Source organism: Rattus norvegicus, chromosome 2 (assembly GCF_021556685.1).
Source record: "Rattus norvegicus strain SHRSP/BbbUtx chromosome 2, alternate assembly SHRSP_T2T, whole genome shotgun sequence".
NCBI classification, from domain to species: Eukaryota; Metazoa; Chordata; class Mammalia; order Rodentia; family Muridae; genus Rattus; species Rattus norvegicus.
The window spans coordinates 148,300,806-148,323,056 of NC_141535.1; the positions used below are offsets into that span (position 1 = coordinate 148,300,806).

Sequence of the window (22,251 nt, forward strand, 5' to 3'; positions counted from 1 at the left end):
AGGATACACAATATTTGGATTATAATGTTGGCCACAGGAACAAAGGTCCCTCTAAACATTCAAAAGATGAATCTGGGGATAGAGAGGACAGAAAGAAAGAACATCTTCCGGCACTGAACATAACATTCTGGTGTAATCATTATGATCCAGTAACAGAGTAAGGGAACATGTGTCTTAAATTTTCAGGTAGGTCAATTCAGGCTTAAAGGAGTCCTAAGTTAGTCATCACTGAGGACAGTAAGATTATTCTTAGGTAAACTCACTGGGGGAAAGCACAGCCTGGGAAGCCACCAGGCAATAAGAAAGGGTCTTTAGAGCTTATGCTTATATCAGAAGGTCACAGAAGAGAACAGGTCCACTGTTGACACTAGACTCACTGAGTCAAGGGATGGCATGAAAAGAGAAGGTATTTTCAGCTATGATTTGTTTTTATTCTTTGGTGAAAAATTTAAATGTTAAGAAAATATCCGTGAGAATAAATGTGTCCAAATTAGCACAAGAAATTATAAAGGAGAGCCTCCTGGTGTGAGAGATCCCAATATTTCCTAGAGGATCACTGTCTTTGTCGGGGTTTGTATTCCTGCACAAAACACCATGGCCAAGAAACAATTTGAGGAGGAAAGGGTTTATTCAGCTTACATTTCCACATTGCTGTTCATCACTAAAGGAAGTCAGGACTGGAACTCACACAGGGCAGGAACTTGGAGGCAGAAGCTGAGGCAGAGGCCAGGGAGGGTGCTGCTTACTGGCTTTCTCAGCTTGCTTTTTCTTTCTGTCTTTCTCTCCCTTCCTTCCTTCCTTCCTTCCTTCCTTCCTTCCTTCCTTCCTTCCTTCCTTCCTTCCTTTCTTTCTTCCTTCCTTCCCTTCTTTCTTTCTTTCTTTCTTTCTTTCTTTCTTTTTCTCTTTCTTTCTTTCTTTTTCTCTTTCTTCTTTCTTTTTCTCTTTCTCTCTTTCTCTCTTTCTCTCTTTCTCTCTTTCTCTTTCTCTCTTTCTCTCTTTCTTTCCCTCCCTCCTTCCTTCTTTCCTTCCTTCCTTCCTTCCTTCCTTCCTTCCTTCCTTTCTTATTTCTGTTTTATTAGATATTTTATTTATTTACATCTCAAATGTTATCCCCTTTCCCTGTTGGTTTCCTCTCCATAAAACTATCCCATTCCCCGGCCCCCCTGCTTCCATGAGGGTGTTTTCCCTGCCCACCCACCCACTCACCCACTCTCACATTGCCTGGCATTCTCCTACACTGGGGCATCAGCCTTCGCAGGACCAAAGGCCTTTCCTGCCAGTGATGCCACATAAGGTCAGCTTTCTTTCTTATAGTACCCTGGACTACCAACCCAGGGATGGCACCACCCACAATGGGTTCTCCCGCCTTAATCACTAATTGAGAAAATGCCTTACAGCTCAATCTCTTGGAGGCATTTCCTCAAGGGAGGCTCCTTTTACTGTATTAACTCCAGCTTGTGTCAAGAAGACACACAAAACCAGCCAGTATCATCACATTCAAAAGTAAAGAGCTGCTGATAAACAGAAGTGTTGATAGCCTTAAAGGAAGCAGGGAATTGTATATTCCAAGGTAGAGATGTTTGCATGGTAAGAAGTGATCATTACAAAGGAGACAAGTGCTATTCACAATCCCTGCTATGGTTCCAAGTTCCACATAAACAAGGATTTGAAAGACAAAAGCTTTAGGGTTAGGACTCTGTGTGAGCTCATGGCAGCTGTGTCTTAGAACACACTTCTTCCCATCCACACAGCTGCAGACTTCATTTCCTGGTCTGCAATGCCTTACCTTCATTCTCCAACACCATCCACCTTAGAACGTCATATAAACAATTTTACCATGAAGTATGCTCATTGAATAAACAAGCAGATTAATGACAATCAATCAAATTCACCAAGAAATTTATATTAACATGTTAGTAGTGGAGTCCTTGTCAAAAAGAGAAGGAAAGCTATATTAATGCTCTATTAATTACAAGGAAAACTGAGGGGATTACAGTAACACAACAACATCATAATTTGCTTTTTACATTACCTTGGGAAGAGAGTGTGAGCTCATGCCACACAAATTTGGGGTTCACAGAAAAGTTTCTAGGCATCAGTTCTCCCTTTTCATCATGTGGGTTCTGGAAATAGAACTCTGGCTTTCTGGCTTGGCAGTGAGTGTCCTTACCCATTGAACCATCCTGCTGGCCCACTAACATGTTTATAAATAAGGTAAAATGAATTGTAAGTCTTGTTTGTAAGTCTGTATCAGACTACTCTCATTGGTCCTGTCTCTTTCACATACCCTTTTAGCTGTTCATATGACAAGATATAGATAAATCAATATACGTATACAATTTTCCTGATGAAATAAGGGTATTTAGATTCTTCATCAACTTAAAAATTGGCTATTACTTTGTGATGGGAACTTTCAAACACTTTTAATTTAGTTCTTTTAATATTAGCTTTAATATAGTGTTTATAAGTTGTCAAAACAGTGGATCTGGGCACTCACCGCCAAGCCAGACAACCAGAGTTTGATCTGCTGGAGCTATGTGGTTCAAATAACTCTGGAGAACACGTTCTCCCCATGGGTTATTTGATCTCCTCTTTCTTCTCTCTGCCTTGCTTCTTATCCTGTAGCTTAAAGCATTTTGTTTGGTTTGTTTTCATTTTCTTACTAATTTGTAGATATTCTATTCTTGACTTCTATAAAATCAATTTTTTCCTGTTTCAATGTTTAGTGAATATTGATAAATATAAAACATAAAGAGATGTTGTTAGATCCATGGATAACACGAATTTAGGAGAGATGGTATAGAAACCGGTCCTTGAAATCAGCATCTGAAAGAATTCTTTACAGCAGTAGGAAAGGCAGAAGCATAGGAAGTCAGCTAACAGGATCAAGCTGACATTTAACAGAAGATAGTTCTGGGCTTAAACAGCAAACCAGCAAACCGAATGTTTTGTGGTTAAGTGAGAGGAGCAAAACAAAAAACAACAACAACAACAACAAAAAAAAACAAAAAAACCCAAAAAAAACCAAAAAAATAACAACAACAACAACAACAACAAAAAACAAATACAAAAGGCTTGAGATCTGTAGGTGACAATAGAAACATCAAGAATTAGTGTGACATATCAGCCAAAGAAATGAGTTTCGATTGAAAATGCATTCAGAAAGTTATTAAAATTGAGTTTCTTCAAGGATAAAAGACAATCAGGAATGCCTATGTCTGGATTTCAGACAGTTGAAAAGGCCATGGACAACTGCGAACAAGCACACCCATCAAAAAGACTGCTGAGGAGAGGAGCAGTGTTTAGCACAGAAGGGAAATGATGCCATGAGTGTCTGGGAATGTATTAGGCGCAAGGGGAGGGTCAGAGTGATGCTGCTGGGCCACATACAAAAGACAAAATGGTGAGAACGGCAAGGCTGTAGGTGCCCCTTAAAATCAGCCAGGCAAATTTTATTTATTTATTTAAAAGTTGAAATTCAGGGCTTTAGAAGTGACTTGGCAATGAAGATCTCTGGCTGATCTTCTGGAATATCCAGCTTCAGTTCCCAGCACCTTAGTGGGTCACTTCACAACTGCCTGCAGCTTGAGTTCCAGGGCATCCAACGCCCTCTCTGGCCTCCATAGGCACATGCACATGCACAAGCACATGCACATACACACGTACATACACACACAAGGGAAGGGGCAGAAACAAACAGAAGATATACATAAGTACAAGAAAATAAATATTTTAAAAATATGAACCTTAGCACACAAGCAGGGGAGCAGTAAGCACAAACATGCAGTCAGTGAGAGCATAGTCATCCTTTAATGTGAGAGGGGGTGTTGTCAGCATCTCTGGGGATCACAGGTCACGGACCATTCTTACAAGCAAACACTTCACAGAGTCTTTCATAATCAGTTCCAGTTCTCCATCGTGCTTTTATCACTTTCCCATGTATCCTCAAACTATTTAATTTGTTGTGTCTGCTTTTAAGCTTCACCAAATATGAAGGTGAGTGTTCATCGTGTGTGGTTTTTTTTTAATAATATTTGCAAAACTTATATTATTTGTGTAGCCTTACTTTATTTTTTTATTGCTTTTTAATCAGGACTGGAAGCTTATTTTGAAGAGCCTGAAGCTTACATTAGATGCATTCTTTAGGAAAAAGAACGCAGGTATATCTTCAATTAATTTCCCCAATCCATACCCCGTGTGAATGCACTTTAAGGCTCTTGAGCATCCCTGAAGAGATCAGAGCAGATGTAAGGTCTAAAGCTCAAGCTGTCTGAACTCACGGAAAATACACTTCTATAGGCAACTCTTGCAGTCCAAACTCCCATATGCTCATTCTTATGTGTACTTCTAGTGTTAGCACTATCAAGACAAAGCTACTAGAACACACGCTTGTTCTAGGATTACACTGTCTCACAGAAACACATCGGTAGAAATGCCCTGTGTTTGAGTTGTCCCGCATTATAGCCACCAGCCATATTTGGATATTGGATATACATTTTTGAAAGTAAGTCGTTTTGTATTTTAAAAACCACATGTGGTTAGTAGCTGTAGGAGACAGCACGATTCTAAGCTACATAAGGAAGAGCAGCTGTTGGACACGACACATGAGTTTATCTCATTTTTGGACATTCTACCAACCTCTTTTTCAGAGGCATTCAGGGATTTTTCTCAGCAGGAGTTCATTTATTTTAATATTCATTTTTATTACTTTAAACTGTTTGTGTGTGGGTCTGTGTTTGTGTGTGTGTGTGTGCGGGGTGCATATGTGAGTGCAGGTGCTCTTGGAGACCAGAAAGGGAGTCAGATTTCCTAAAGCTGGAATTTATAATCAGTTGTGAGCTACCTGATGTGGATGCTGAGAGGTGAACTCTGGTCCTCTGAAAGATAGCAAGTGCTCTTAACTGCTGAGCCATCTCTCCAGTAGTTTGTAAGAGCCTTTACTTCTCCTCATTCTCATCATAAAGTTTAATTCTGGTGTTCCGCAGCAGTTTTTCATTACTATTTTAACTACGACTTTCTGATTGTTAATGATATGATTGACTTTTACACATGTGACCATTTTCTCACCTCCTACATTAAGTGCCATTTAAAATCTTTGATCAAACGTTATTGGTTTGTCTGCTGTATTTTTTCTGACTTTACTTGTGTTCTTTAGAAACCATATATCATAATCTTGAAATTATATATAGATCGTGTGTGCTTTGAAAGCACACAAAGAGTTTTACAGTGCAGACACTGCAAAGACTCTGATCATTTATTTTTTTATTTTTTTTAAAGATTTATTTTATTTATTATATAAGTACACTGTAGCTGTCTTCAGATACACCAGAAGAGGGCATCAGATCTCTTTACAGATGGTTGTGAGCCACCATGTGGTTGCTGGGAATTGAACTCATGACCTCTGGAAGAGCAGTCGGGTGCTCTTAACCGCTGAGCCATCTCTCCAGCCCGACTCTGATCATTTAAATCAGTCTTTCTATTATTAGATGGAGGGAATTTTTTAAAGTTTCACTTAAAGGAAAGAAGATTAATACTTTCAAATAAACTTAACAAAGCAAGTACAGCTTATAGAAAAACATTTAAAATCTTTCATGTAAAGAGTCGAGTAGAAGAGAACATAATAATATTCTCTGCTTTGAGATGGACAAGTTGTAATGAAAAGATGTCTATTCTCTTTGGAATATTTGCACCCTAGCAAGTCTCTATGAAGCTTTTTAGTGAAGCTAGACAAGTTTAAATTAAATTTAATATGAAGAAAAATAAACATGCATAGACAGATAGAGAAAAATACTGAAAAAGGAAAATAAATTCCTCTAAGGTACCAGCCTTAGCAGACGTCAGAGCTCAGCAGTAACTTTATTTAAAACAGTAAAATGACAAAGCAGATGAACAGGGAACAAACTAAAGATCCAGAGATCTGTCTGTCTGTCTGTCTGTCTGTCTGTCTGTCTGTCTGTCTGTCTATCTGGTAGTGGAAATACTGCACTAGATGATATTTTAATTCACTATGGATAACATTGGATTCATAAATAAATTATGCTTTTAAATGAAAACCAATCATTTGGAAAAAAGAGAAAATTATGTACCTATCTTTTACCAAGTTAAAAACAAAAAGGAAATTCATGTGCCAAAGGTTGCAGGATACATGTACTAAAAGAAAATGTGGATAACGTGTCATTTAAACTACTTTTCTACCTACAACTCAACATCCAGGAGCAATCAGTAAAAGACTGACAATAAACAGACAGAATGGAATGATGGCTCAGCGGGTCAGAGAGCTTTTTCTATAAGCAATGCGGACCTTAGTTTGAATCCATAGTACTCACACTAAAACCCAGGCATGGCTGTGCACCCACAGTAAGGTACAGACATGGAATAGATTTGGAGTGACTTCTTGGACATATTATGCCTTACTTAGTGTTTCTATTGCTTTGATAAAACATCATAATTAAAAGCAACCTGAGGAAAAAGAGTTTATTTTGCTTTAATTTCCAGTTAAAAGTTCATTAATGATGTAAGTCAGGACAGGACCTCAAGTAAAGCCATGGAGCAGGTCTTCTTACTGGCTACTCCTCATGGTTTCTTCACCTTGCTTGCTTTCTTATCAAACCCTGAATGAGGGAAGCCCTCCCAAACCAAGCATTAATCAAGACAATATGCCACAGATTTGCCTACAGCTAATGTTATAGAGATATTATCTCGAGTGTATTTTCCTCTTCTCAACTAACAGTAGCTGGTGTCAAGTTGGCACAAAGCTAGCCAGGACAACAACATTTTATTGTAATAAAATGCAATTTAAATAACTATATTCAAAAGGAAGCACAAGAACATATATGTAAGAAAGAACATTACAATAGAAAAATATATATCATTCTACAGAGAGAAATATGGACAGTTAGTTGAAGCATAAATTACATGGTGGCTTAAATAGAGAGGTAGACCAAAATGGTAAAAAGAGTGATAAAATAGGATCAGGAAAGAAGGAGTAAGTTTTCTTGCTTGATAGGCCTTGGACTTTTTGAAAAATTAGTAATATTTTACACACATTAATAATCAAAACCAAAACAAAATATGATAAAGCAAATAGAGGTTTTAGAGAAGAAAAATTACAAACCTAAATAAAATGATAAAGTTGCATCTTGCCATTAACTATAACCTAAAGATAGAAAGAACTGCAGACTATGCTGGAGTTAATTATTGTTGTTGCTATTGATTTTATACAGCTAGTGATTATAAAATCATTTAGATGGCAATATTAGGTGAGAATTAAGTATATTTGTAAGTAAAAGCTAGTATTATCAGTATCAGAAAAGATGTCATAAACAAGGAAAGGGAAAGACTTGAAGAGTTATGTGGGAGCTAATTGCAAATGTCAGTAGGACCATTTAGCTTTAAATTGTGCTTATAGCAAGATTATTAGGGATTCAGTTATGTACATAGCAGATACAAAGGAATTTCCAATTTATATTCAATAATTGTGTTTTGAAGCAAAAACCAAAAAAACGAAACAACAAAACAACCACAAAAAACACCCCAAACCACCATGACCACTACCAACAACAACAAAAACAACAAAAAAGAACCCAAAAAACGTTAGTAACAATTAACATCTACCTTCTAAAGTTGTGTTTCTAAATACCTCATTTTAACAAAAATCCCTGAAGTTCCTTGGACAAGGGTCAGTTCAAGGGTATGGTCATGGAACAGTAAAAATGGGGCTTATTTCATGCTGTCTGAGAGTCAGGGAGGGTTAAGTGGTTACCATGGGTTGTTGAATTGGTGTAGACACCAGCATCAAATAGTGCCTAGTGGCTAAGGCTATGTAACTAAAAGCAAGATAGTGGTGATGTGCTTTACATCCTATGGATCAAAATACACACATATTACTGCAATACAAATAAACAAATGCATAAAGAAATGCCTGGATGGGAGAAATATTGTTGTAGTTTTGCTCAAAATACATGAATTGATTCAATCAGTTAAAAAATCAGCAATTATAATTGAAATATATCCTAAAATGCAAAGGAAATTGAGCTGGACAATATTTTTTATGTGTTAAGTCACGAAAGACTCAAGGGAACAAAAAGAGACGTTGATAACTAATGCAATTCTGTGGCGATAGGTCAGACACTGGCTCAGAAAGCCACCCAAAGCACCATGGGCAAATTCTTCTAAGACTGGTTGCCAACTTTTGGTAGTGGCGTTGCTATTTTTATAGTGAGTTAACAATAGTGGAAGCTGTTTGAAGAATATAGTGAAGCTTTTCGTTCTATTTTTATAGATTTTTTAAAGTTCAAAAACAGTTTACAATAAAGCTTTTAAAAATATGTAGGGAGTTCCTGGTCATTTGAGATCAAATATGAGGCAGCTGCTTAACAGAGAAAGAGGTGGGAGTTAAGCCTTGACTGGTTGTGGTCTGTACAAAACCATTAATGTTTACTGAAGCCATTGGCTGCTTAATTCTCTAATATTGATATAATTTTTGATTAAAAGTGGAACTAATAGCTTTGATAAAGATAATCACCCTGAACTTTGAGAAAACAAGCAACTGGTGTATTATAGCCAATAGAAAATGGAAAGAAAATAAAATGTTTTATGAAATTTCTGAAGTAGTTCAGAATAAAACTGTCTTGGTACAAATTTGTGTTTATTTATGTCTTTCCTGTTCCCAATAGTCACTCTACAGCATGCCAGATGAAGGCACAAAAGGTGACCAATTTAAATGAGGTAAAAGCTACCCTGGTGAATTGAAAGATGTAGATTCCATATGTGACATGTGTGTCAAAAGCAGAATTGCATTTGGGGGAAAAAGCCAATATCTATAGGACAAAATATAAACTGTACTCAAGTCTGGATGGTTAGAATGAGTGTATTTTCCTTGCTTATTTTCTATGTTCTAAGTCCTCTGCAACAATTCCACATTACTTTTATGACAATAAAGTTGAAAGGCATGTCTTCATTAGTGTAATATTCATGTCTCTGACCTCTTAGGGATGAACTAGCCAGTTCAAATAAATAAAAGGGATTAAAAATAAAGTATCTAAACTTCAGGCAGTCATCTGTACTGCAATGACTCTGTAAAGGCTATTAATATATGTGATAAGTGGATTTTTTTACTATGGGCATTTTAGTTAGAAATGTCAATAATTACTCTTTGATGAATTTCAGCCTCTAGAGTTATGAAACTGACAAGGCTCAACAAACACTGGCATCTAGCTTTTTAATGGTTTATGTTAATACATGAATAGTTGTACATTTCTAGAAATAGGAAAAATATGTCTATCAGGAGATTTTCTTGTAGTTTTACTTAATAGATTATACATTAAAAGGAGCTTAGATTAAAAATAAGCTTAGATCCATTCTTTAGTAATTAGAGCCCAAGTAGTGCTACTTAAATTTTCTTGTTTTTCAAAATTATTTGCATTTATTTAGTTTACTTTTTCTTTTTTAAGGTGGTTGCTATGTAGTATTGTTTGGGTTTGTATTGCAGAACTGCATGCAACCTTGATTTGCACAGAAACCACTTTATAGTCCACTAGCATCTCAATACCTTGGGATCCATTTTAAACCTATTTAATCCCAATTTGTCTCTTAGGGGTATCTAACTTATGCATGGACACTCTGGTCTTAAGAAAACCTTAAAAGTATCCTCTGTATGATCTATGAAAATTACTTAACAAAACAATAATATTGACATATTCTAGCAACACATGCCAATACTGAAATTTTTGAGAAAATGACAAAATGTATTTTTTCTTGAAAGTGCAAAAAACCAAAATATTAAAAATAAATAAATACATAAATAAAAGCAATCATTTAAAATTTAATAGGAGAGGTTCTCATGTAGCAACTGCAGTGTTTTCTAAATCTCAACACGTTACTGTGTTAACTATTAAGTTATCATTGTTTTCAGCACAAAGAAGCTACTTGGAAGAAAGGTTAAAAATGTAAAGTCATCATCTACATCTGTGTAATGTTAATAAAAAAATGTAAAGTCATCATCTACATCTGTGTAATGTTAATAAAAAAATGTAAAACATAAAACCTGTGTTCTGGTCTAGGAAAAGTTCTGATAAGCTTTCCAGATCCATCTGTGATCTGTTGATATTTATAATTCAAAAATTTAAAGTGCTCTATAAGATTTTAAAAAATGAAGATTTTATAATTTTACCTAGTGCTAATTTTAAAAAATCATAAAGAATTTTGTGAGTATAAGGTGATACCAACACATGAATTTACAATATTATTACTTTATTTGCTGTCAACTGGTTTCTTACAAGTTTTATCTGTTTTTAATCTTGTGCCACCTTCTTGCTTTACCTCCAATCATCTTTATTATTGCTGCCATTTTGAATGAATTTCCTAAAGTACTTACTTAACACAAATGTCAAAATATTCATATTCAATCAGCAAGTTTTTACAATTAAAGCTACCTAGATTGACCAAAGCTTTCTATTTTCATATGTCATTTTACATTTTTATTTATAAAGAACTGTGAGAAGGAACATATACTTATGTGCAAATAGGATAAGTGTTTTATTTTAACTAGGTACAGTTAGACATTTATACTTCCTATAACAAAGTTTTCAATGAGACTGTAAGATATTTGAGACAGTTCTGACGTGATTTAAAAAATATAAATCATTTACTATTCACTGAAAAAAATAAAGTCTCAGAAAGCTATATGTCATATTGTCTTGAGAAAGCTTAAGCGTACAAAAAATATACCATGTTGTATTGGAAAGACACATTTATGATATAAGAGAATGAAAAATAATGAGTAAAATCCATGACAGATTGTGCTAGCATGCTTTTCTGTTGTGATAACCACCGTGACTGAAAACAGAGAGAGAAAAGATTTATTTGCCTTACACTTCCAAATAACACTCACCACAAGACAGGTAGCAACTTAAGGCATTAAAATGAAAGCAATGGAGGCATGCTGCTTAAATTCTTGTGCTCTGGCTCATGTTTAACTAACTTTCTTACATAAGCCAGGATGTCTACCTCTCGATGGTGCTGCTCACAATGTGCAGGGTTCTCCTGCATCAATTACTAATCAATTACCTACAGACACAGACACAGGTCAGGATAATTCAGGACAACTTCGTTTTAGGTTCTTTCTTTCTACGTGACTCTGGATTCTGTCAATTTGATGATAAAAACTAAGTAGCACAAAGGCACTCTTAAGGGTCATGCTAGATGACAGAGTAACAGAAGAGCACATGAGGTAGGGGCATGTTCTGGACACACACACACACACACACACACACACACACACACACACACACACACTTCACTATGAGAATTACTGATTTTTAAGCTTAAGAAAACCAAAAGGGCTCATATGCTCCAAACACAAACTGATGAAAACTATCACAAGTCCCCTGTTAACTGCTGAGTCTTAACATTGTAAAAAGGAGCATTTTGTTTTCTAATCTCTACTTTTGTCTGCCTTAATAAATTTATATTTATTAAGGCAGATATTTATCTTTTTCTGAGATTACTAATTTCTATCAGAATGTTCATATTTTCCCTTATGTTTTATATATTCATTGTGATATTCTACTAATTTTTAAACCATTTTATGAAAATGATAGTAGGAAAATATATTACTCATACTTAAAAATACACAATTGTACTTGTAATTTGTGGTGATACATTTAATCAATCAATGCATTAATTCTAGCAGAAATTTTTGGGGTTCTGATTAATCATAGAGATTAAGCAATAGGATTTCTATAATGTCATACAGAAGAAGCCTTCTTCTCCCTAGTACCTCCTAACCCTAAAAACAAGGGTCACTTGATCAAATATGAGGGTTTAGAAAGGGGTTGGGGATTTGGCTCAGTGGTAGAGCTCTTGCCTAGCAAGCGCAAGGCCCTGGGTTCGGTCCCCAGCTCCGAAAAAAAGAAAAAAAAAAGAAAAAAAGAAGAGGGTTTAGAAAGAATAAGTTTATATCAACATGACACTGAAAATGAGTGGATTCCAGATTACTCATAGAAGTTTGGAATCAGGGGAGAGTAGAGAAATATTCACTTACATTTTCTTTTAGTTTTTAAATTATCATCAAACTGTATCTTTAAAAAAAAGAAATGGGACATTTGGTACTGCTTGGAATGGCTCAGTAGAATGCATCCTGAGATAAATTGTGTGTACAGGTGTGAAAAATTAAAGTACACATGTTAACTTACTTAATCAAACGATGCAGGACTCTGGGCTCCGGAGTACAGTCTGAATTTAATCAGATTACTTGAAGTTCAAGTAAAATGCCTTCTACTTCTCAAAGATTCCATCTTTGTCTAGACTCCAGAACGTATACCTTTTGACTGAAAAGGTAAAACTAACTAAATAAATACACAAAATATCGTTCCAAAGTTCGTGAAGTAAAAGTAAGATGCCGTAGAAACCAACTGAGGCAAACTCACCCTGGGATGTGATTAAAGGAAACAAACAATAAACCCATCATCTTTTCACATGGTTCACGTTTAGTTTTACTTTGGTTTCTCAGGAAGAAGAGCTTTACTGTACCTGGCGAGGTGTTCGTTCTGACTTACTCCTGCACCACTCCCAGTCTGAAAGATCTGGTTTCTGAGTCTCCTCATGGGACAGTCGTCTCTCTGGACCTTCAAACGAGGTGGCTTCTCCATAGTTAATAGCACATTCTGTTTTAATAGAAAAGGCACCCTTTTCTTCGCTCACGGCCTGTTTGGGCTCAGGGATATCCGTGTTGGTGCACTTGTTGACACCGGTCAGTGTGGCGCTGTCCAGCGGTGGCGTGGTGCTGATTTCTACTGTGATGGTATTGAACACACCGTGGTTGTCTTCCCGAGGCTCCTTTGTAGCTTCACACTCATATTTCTTTGGGTTGTGGTAGGATATGGGATTTTCATCATCATCGTCATAGTAATCTGCATGTGTCATTTTATAGAGTCCATAACTTTGTTGGAACGATAAATTGAATTCAAAGCCTTTCCTCTTTGCTGAATGAAAATAAAATTCTACAGTTAGAATGGTAGATATGAACAGCGTTGGATGTAAATTGTGAGGCACCGCATTGACCTCATTATTCTGAGTTAAAAACATCTTCGTTACTTCTTGTAATGTATGTGAAGACACGACTTACAAAATTCAATTATCTTATTACTCAGAGCCTAATTTCTCTTACCAGAAGAAGGGTTCAGGAAGAAGACAATCTCAAAGATTCAGTCTTTACGGCAATTTCATATGACTAAAACTTAACTACAAATTAGGAATTTCTCAAATGTATTCAATTTTCTTTTTTTCTTCTTCAGTTCACTTATTTTTATAAATTTCTTTACTTTGGAAAGGACTATATTTTCTATTGCCCCAGAAATTGATTAAATAACCTTTATTTTATGAGCTGTTATACATATGTAATCACTTTAGGAATTTTCTATAACACTTCTGACATTTATGTCTGTAAAAGCACACTTTAAAAACTAGATCATGTTATGCCATGTAGCTTTTTAACTTAAAAAAAAAAACACTTTTCCAATGTGTATAGATGAGGCTGTGTTGAATTTTCCAGGTAGTAAGTACAATCTGACTTTGATCTCCCCACCTTGCTGTCTCAATTGTGGGGCTATGAGTGTGAGTCACTGTATCTGGCAACATATACATTTCTCATACAAATAAACTTGTAATACATTTGTTTTAAAAAGTGAATGCCTGTGTAATTCTGTGAATGGGTACATTTTTATAGTATTCATAAATCTGAATAATTAGAAGATAATTTAATAAGAACGAAGAAAAATATTATTTAAATAGTCATAAGAGCAGAAATTCCAAATATAACACTATTAACAGGTGGGTACAGCTCAAAGTCTTAGAAAAGAGTATGGCAGGAAGAGACACAATTTTTGAGTATGAGCGTCAGCCAATTACAAATCGGTTTATATCAAAGTGATAGTAAAAATGCATTTGACGCTTTGCTTTTTCATGGTTTGAAATATGGTTTGTCTCAAGAAGACTCTCTACTTTGATAGCTCAGTGCTTCACGGTTAGGCATTTAGCTATCTTTGATGGAAAAATTATGAAAGGCTATAAAGTTTTTATGGGAATAATACATAAAATTTGATTCACTTTGCAACACACTCTGGTGGCATTCACATGCTCATTCTATTACTGAAATGTTCCCAGAGCCGTAGATTTACAGCTGAGTTCTGCTTTCTGAACAATAGAATTCATCAGCATCGTTCATTTTTGTGTGAGCCAGAGGACGGGGCAGAAAAATTTCTGTCAAAAGAAAATTGAAAAATGGAGTCAGATGATCGTGTTCAGCGTACTGTGCTGTTTGTAGTTCTGCTTACTTATAGCCCAGGAGAATCAAATCATAACTTTTAGCCTATTTTAAGACGGAGAGCCGAAGAACTATAAGGATAGCACAGTTATTCACGGGTTTTCTTTCTCCAACAGAGATACGGAGTGGCAGATTTGTAAGCTAGAACCACTCAGAAAAATAAGGATGGCCATAAAACACCAATTTTATCATTAATACTCAGCTGTATGGTGTCAGCTGCATAATGAAACTGTGAGATACATAGAGTGAAAAATGTGCAACATGTATAAAGGGGCGAACAGAATGTGCTATTGGAGAATGTGCCTCCAGGTCAGGAGCATACAAGGCAGTCCGAGGTGAAGAGAAAACCAGAGACTAGTTTGCCATTCAAGTCTGATGGCCTGAGTTAATGCTTTGCTCCCACAGTAGGAGAAAACCAGCTCCTAAAGTTATTTTCTTACCTTCACTCTCTTACATCCACAATCCCATATACATTACACATTACACATAACTACTACAACAACAACAAAATAATAACAACAACAATAATAGTAATAATAATATATTTAAGGAGAATAAGTTAGTATAAGTCATTATGAGATGGTAAATTAATGTTATTGTTTTATGGTCAATTGACATAAAGAGGTATTATTTGTCCACTTCTGCAGAGAAAGCTAATAAAATCATTAGGGCAAGCCACCTTTGATTACTCATCTTGCAAAGTGATTTGAATTTAAAATATTCAATTCAAGAATTAGTATGATTGTCCTCCATATGAAATCACTGTTAATAGACTTGTGATACAAATGTAGTAATGGAAGCAGAAAGGCATAGGTATGACATTTCTAGGTCAGAAACTGTACATCAGTTAAGACCAATGAAAATGTTTTGGAATTCATGAATTTTTGTTTTAATGGCTTTCCTTAACAGTAAAGGCAAACTTTGGCTTAATAGTATTGAATAGTTGATTGTCAAGGGACTGGAGACATGGTTTTGTGAGTAAAGTGACTGTTTGCTTAAGTATTAAGTGTAAATGAAAAATAAAGAACATAGAGAAGACATAAGAAGTCAACTTCTGGCCTCTACATGGTCATTTACATACCATTACACCAACATCTTCACATGCACAGAGAAGTAACACACACACACACACACACACACACACACACACACACCAGTTAATAATCAAAGTTATGTTGAACCAAATGTAAGCACGAGAGTCAAAATTTAAGCACAAAATCTATGTCCTTTAAAAATTATGAATAAAAGATAGAAAAAGTTGAATGTCTAATAGGAACCAGCTAAGTAATATTGATAACTGATATTCTAGTATTGATAACTGATATTCCAGTGCAAATGGCTAATGGGAGTGCCCTAGATTCACATTCAGGACCCTCAGTTCTGGCCACTTGCTGGGGAGCAACACTTTCTACTATGTATTTTTGAAGATCAGGCCAGATACACATTTTTGATATGAAATATCCTGACCTTAAGATTTTGGCACTTAACTAAAATAGCTCTTCTTAAGTATTAAAAATGAATTTTAAAGTCATGCTTCAGTCTATGACTTCTGAAGGGGAGAGAGAGAGAGAGAGAGAGAGGAAGAGAGAGAGAGAGGTTTTCTTTAAGGGTGTGGTTCCTGGTAGGTCAGCTATGATCCAGTGGATAGCCCTATACTCAGCAGTATATAGGTAAGACTTAATGGGTTATTTAAAAGGGGGGGCACAAAGTTAAGGGAGGTTATGGATGTGGTGGTGGAGCTGGGAGGGGTTAGACAGGTGAGTGGGGAAATATGCTAAAATGTATTGTATAAAATCCTTAAAGAATTAATAGAATATTGAAATAAATAAATATTAAAAAAATCTTTACCCAAACCTGGCTCAGGGGTCATTCATTGAGAAATTCTGTCCCTTACTAACATTACAACAAGAAACATAGTAACCACTTCCTTCCCAGGGCACTGTGATTGGGTTGGGCAACATATAGGAATGATAGGAGTGGTTGGTTCAGGATGTCCCTGATTCAGTGATACCAGCTGAATGGGCTATGATTCAAGGGCTGCTTTTAAAGGTTTCTGAGTAGAGGACCACCAGTGAGCTGACTCAGTGGATAAAGGCACTGAAGTTCTTGAACCCATGTAAAGATGGGCAGAAAGAACAAACTCAATAAACTTGTCTTCTGACCTCCCTTGTCCCGTGGATCAAGCATGTATCAGCCATCTCTTGCCAACTATCATTTCATACTAATTACATTACTTTATAAAAGAAAGAATTTTCACATATATCATCAGGAAAACTCTGACTCTGGGAAGACATAATCAGAAAATTTGACTTTGAAAGAGCACACCTGATTTTTTTTTTTTTTTAGCTGTTTGCTTAATTAACCAGGAAAACATGTTAATCAAAATGTCTGAGTCTGAAAACCATATCCACAACAAACGGGAAATTGCTGTGTTAAAATTTACATAAAAGCTTTTGTTTTGAGATAATATACAAATTCCTATCCAAAACAGAAGAGGACTTTGGTTTCTGCAAATCGACTTCTGATTGCTTGCCTTTTTGTCACTATTTAATGAAACTGGGACAGGCTTATAGCTGCTGTACTGAAAGATGACCTTTAGTATGCATGGACTAATACAACAAGTATTTACTTTCCTTGCCTTGCCTCAGTGATAATGTAAATAGGAGATATTGCTCCTTTGTTAAGGAAAAACAGGTTAATGAATTCATATATGTGGCCAATATCTGGCCTACGTGAGGATAAGCTGCCTTGAGGACCACAGAACTCCTAGCAATTGAAACTCAACAGTGGTGCTTCCTTCTACAAGCACACATCCTTATTGTATTCCCTTTGGCACAGTCTTGATTGTAAAAGGGAGTGGAGCTATTTGACATAAGTGTCTAAATTAGTATTTCTATAGCAATATTTTTTAATGTCATATTTTTCTTTAAAAAAAATCCTTCAGGGACTGAGGGGAAGGTCAACAGTTAAAGCACTTGCCACACAACAGAAGCAGAGTTCAGAAGCGCAGGAACCACATAAAGCGCAAATGCGGGGTCTCTATGAAGTTTTATCTGGGTGCAGAGACATGGGGTCGATTTGACTCTCACTAGCTATATTCTGGGGTTGACTGAAGAGAGCTTTCCTTTAAAAAACCAAAAAGGGCTGGAGAGGTGGCTAGGCTCACAACCAAATATATAAAAAAACAAAAAAAAAGAAGAAAGAAGGAAAGGAAGGAAGGAAGGAAGAAATGGAAGGAAAGAAAAGGAAAGGGAAGGAAAGGAAAGGGAAGGGAAGGGAAGGGAAGGGAAGGGAAGGGAAGGGAAGGGAAGGGAAGGGAAGGGAAGGGAAGGGAAGGGAAGGGAAAACTACAGAGCGAAATCAAGAACTGTTCCAGATATTAACTTTGGGCTTTCCTAAGCACTTGTGCACATGGACCACAAACACATGTGAACATGTATACATACACACATGTATACCACATACATGAAAAGAAGAAAAGGAGAAAATTTACACCATCAAAGCTAACTTCTCTTTTATAATTTTAAAAGAAATATTAACAAAAGCAATGGTGATTTTAGGGAAAAATGTTTATTTTGACCTTAAAAGGCTTGTGTTCATATCCAGTGTGGTGTTAATGAGGTGGTTGATTCCTCTAACCTGTCTACCGGCTCTCCTAGCCAGTGAAGAATGGATGTTATAGTGGTTTCTTGGCTATTTGAGTGAGTGGCTGATAACATTGCTTTGGTATTAGCTAGTTCTGATATGGGTGCTTCCCAGTTTTAAAATATGCTTGCCTTTCACTTTATCAAGACTTCACTTCTATTGGCACAAGGTTACCTGCCTCATGATTATAAATTTTATAAGACAGAGTCACTAAATTAATGTAATAATACAGCAGCGACATTTGTCAGACTGTTAGAACTGTCATGTAAACAATTTCTTCCTGTTACCTTTATAATTGTGCATTAATTTATTATCATTGTCTTGTTATTTTATAATTATTAATTCATAGAAACACATATTATACAGTTACTTTAAAGACACAAATGAATTTGCTATTGTTCACACATAAAATATGATATTCTAAACAACATAAATATTTTATCAATTATAAAATATCTAGATATTCTATATTTTAAGTATAATCAACACATGAAAATGGCCAGTAATTAATATTTATAAAAATCACTTTGCTATAGAACTGATTGCTAAAAATACTTTGATATTATCTCATTTTTACAACCGTAAAATCATCTGAAATGAACCATTTTATTTAATGTTTCTTTTCTGCTAAAGAAAATATACTTGGTTATTCTGTTCAAAAGGACAGTTAGCAGAAGAGCTAATTGACTGCACACTAACGAACCATCTGATTTTATTCAGTCTAGTGTATATATTTCTCCTAGGATGGCGAAAAGGTCCTTTCCGTACTAGTAGATCAAAATACACAGCTTGTTCCTGATCTGGTCCTACTTTTCACCCAAGTCACCTTTTCATTGACAGGAGTACAAATGTTTCTTTTAATCAGATGGTGTGGCCAGATAGAGTCTGATTGTGCAGCCTTTGAATACTACAACTGCCCCACCCTTCTAGCCACATAGTCAACTTTTTTGAGTGCAAAACTCAAGGACAACCAGAAGTCCCCACACCTTTTTAGTCTGTGGAATTTTGTTTATTGGCTGGTTTTCAGAATGTAATGTGTTTCCAACAGCAGAGGAACCCCATAAACATTTACTGGGGGATGATTTTTTTTCAGGGTATGTGTATGTATACATATACATATATATTACAATATACGCATATATTATATACAATGTGTAGGTGTATTGCTCCCGAGGCCACTTTGGAGGACTTACACTTTTTCCCATCGAATGCAACGGAGTAGGTGTCAGGCTGGCAGTTGATGATGCAGCCACAAGGCAAGTGGGCCCATCGTTTAGACAAGACAAACACTGGTGTTACAGTGCTGGCCAGCAGGGTTAGTAGAAAGCTGAGCATATCGACCGGAAGGCTCTGAAACCCCACCACGTGTTTTACCACCATGTGGATCTGAAAGGCAAAGAACTTCAGACTTAATAAACCGGAATCCTCTTTCCAACTTTCCAAGGCCTTCTTACACACCCGACTCCGTTCAAGTCCTCTATCCAAGCCCCCCTTTTGAGTCTATAGGATCTCTGTTTCTGGGTCACACTTCAGTGGTTTGGTGGCAGGATTCTGGGAATGGATGGGATACACCTAGGTGCACCAGAGCAGACAGGGTTTAGTTGTTCCCTTTTTGAATGCTCAGTCTGAACCTGCTGTCACTTGAAATCCCTACCTAAGAGGCAGGCAATACTAGATAAAGAGATGCTAGGCAGGGAAAGAAAGAAAAAGGGAAATGAACAGGTGGGACAAGTACTAGAAACTCCAAACTTGTCACTTGTTTCCAGGTCTCCATTCTTATTCGCTGGTCACAGCATGAACCACTGTCACCTCACCCCCCGGCCCCCCACCTCCCAGCTCACTTTAGGACACCAGAAACCAAAGCCAATTTCTGTATTATCTTCTCTACTACACAGCTCTGTCTCTTGGTGCTAGAGATGGGCGGAGTCCCTACCAGGCAGCAGGAAACTAAGAATAAAACTGGGCCAGAGAAGGTTGAAAGAAAAACCCTTTTATTTCCTCCTTCCGTTTCCGAATACGCCTTTTTTTTTTTTTTTTTTTTTTTTTTTTTTTTTTTTTTTTTTTTTTTTTTTTTGCCTAAGAGAGAGTACATCTTTGACCACCACGATCTAGGAAAACCAAGTCTCTTGTGACCGAAGGCTCTCCACCTTTCTCAGATCGAAAATTACTTAACAGCCACGGGGTTTGGTAGTTAACGAGTCCCCAGGTGAATTGCTTTCCTCCGGACCTGTCTTCAGAGACAACCGATGCCTCTGGAAGCGGACTTATCCCCAAACCCGCGTCTGGGCTCAGCTCACACACCCTGAGTGCTAAATACACTCACCATCATAGGCAGCCAGAGGATGACTTTAGTCAGCGCTAGGATCAAAGCAAAGCGCTTCTGTGCCAGGCTCACGGGGAAGCTGCTCGAGCCACGGGGAGTCCTGAGATTCTCTCGCTTGCCGGCTCCAGCGCTAGAGGCAGCAGGCTGACCCGGTGCAAACACCATGTCGGAGCTCAGGGAGCTCCCAGTGCCTGGCAGAGCAGGGATTTCAACATCCTCTGGCAACAGACAGAGCACTCTTCCCCCAGCAGCAGGGGTCCCAGGAGTAGAGGCGCCACGAGAAATTTCCTGGTAGTTGGCATGGAGTCTTGGCGGCTCCTCTGAACACAGCAGCTGGTGAGTGAGAGGGACAGAAAGAACCGCCAGGAGCCCGAAAGCGGAAGCGTACACCGCGAAGAGGAGCAGCACGTATGGGCTGGAGCAGTCGGTCAGGCAGCCCCAAGGCGTGCGCACGAAGACACCCCAGCCGCACAGCGGGAGCGAGGCCAGCAGCAGGCTGACTGCCCACACGGTTAAAGCCACACCGAGTACCTGTCCTGATCGCCAGGAGCTTGACTGACTCACCACTGTCCTGTGCATCGTATAAAAGTTGTAGAAGACTATAAGAGTCGCCTTCAAGTTGCTGGAGAGGCCCTGGCACATATACAGTAAGGCAGAGGTGGTACACAGAGACTGGAAGTAGCCCGGTGCCTCTCTTGGCCACTGCAAAACCATGAAGATGGCCACTGACAAGACGCTCAAGAGATCATCCACAGACCAAGAGGTCACAAGCATAGACACAACAGTTCTGTACTGCATGGTGAGCAGAGAAACCAGTGAGAAAATGCTGCCTACCAGAGCTACGAGAGTCATTAAACAGATCAGGCAAAAGAGAGAAAGAGTCAGAGTTTCTGGCGAATTCATAAGGTCCGTAGAATTATGACTTACTTTCCACAGTCTAGAGTCATTTGTTAAGTTGCTGAGGAAGAACGACATTTTCCTTAATATTTTAATTTCCCTCTTCAAACGAGTCTGATGATTTCCTCAGAGCGTGAGAGTTGCAAAGCAGATGTCATTTCTCCTGCCAAGTTTTTCTAGATGTTCCATGTGTTGGTCCAGACGAGTCTCCGTTAGAAAGATCTGATCAACCCATGTTTTAAAGATGTGCCTCATTTCAGGCATCAGTAAGAAACTTTTCAATATTTTAAGTAAATAAATCAAAGAAAAACTTCTTTCCACCATCAAATTTCAGACAGGAAAGCAGGAACTCCTCAGGTAGATTGCAAAGTGCTCATGTGTGGATGTTGTGGGTCTTTCCCAGGAAGGATCTCCAGGTCGATGCAATCACTTGGGAGACAATAAATAAAAAGATGCATCTGTGCTCAGAGCTGGATTCAAAGGCAGAGGTTGTCAGGTAGGTCTCAGCTGAGAGAGAGAGAGAGAGAGAGAGAGAGAGAGAGAGAGAGAGAGAGAGAGAGAGAGAGAGAGAGAGAGAGAGAATATGAGAATCAGAGTCATAGGGAGCCTGAGCACAGGCTCCCATCAAACCTTTGTGTTCTTTAATCAGCCTGTGATCCTGGGAGCTGCAGGAAGGAGGAGTCAGCTGCAAGCAGGAGAGAAGCAGGGGAAAGGGAGAGTCCGTGTTTGAACAAAATGATTTGTTGCTTCTACTCTCAGCTTGGCTTATTAGAAGCAAGAAACTGTGTGTCTTGATTTTTTTGTCATATAAAACTAGTTCAAATACTTGCTCTGGCTTGAGGTAAACTATGGAAATCATAACCAAGAGGTCTAATCTGCCCCAGTAGCTGAAATCCTTACCCTTATCTAGGTTTCTGTTGTGTGAGAAGCTTTCCCTGGAGAGACGCAACACATATATGTCTATTACCCCAGGCCAAAGTAATGGTTACACCAAAGCACTGTGTGAACAGATGAGTTTGTATTGGAATTACTCACAGGGACAGCGATGGTTCCAAAGCAGCTG

General features: G+C 37.5%; 1 protein-coding gene across 4 annotated transcripts in view; it reads right to left on the reverse strand.

Moving 5' to 3' along the window:
- Gpr149 (G protein-coupled receptor 149) overlaps window positions 1-21,834 on the reverse strand; it is a 61,438-nt gene extending 39,604 nt beyond the window's left edge. For 2 of the 4 annotated variants that reach the window (NM_001433874.1, NM_138891.2), the window contains 3 exon segments: window positions 12,532-12,983; window positions 19,162-19,354; window positions 20,292-21,834. In NM_001433874.1, coding sequence (NP_001420803.1) covers window positions 12,532-12,983; window positions 19,162-19,354; window positions 20,292-21,266 — 1,620 coding nt within the window. In that variant the 5' untranslated portion in view covers window positions 21,267-21,834. 4 annotated transcript variants of the gene reach the window in all.
- Window positions 21,835-22,251: the final 417 nt, after the last annotated feature.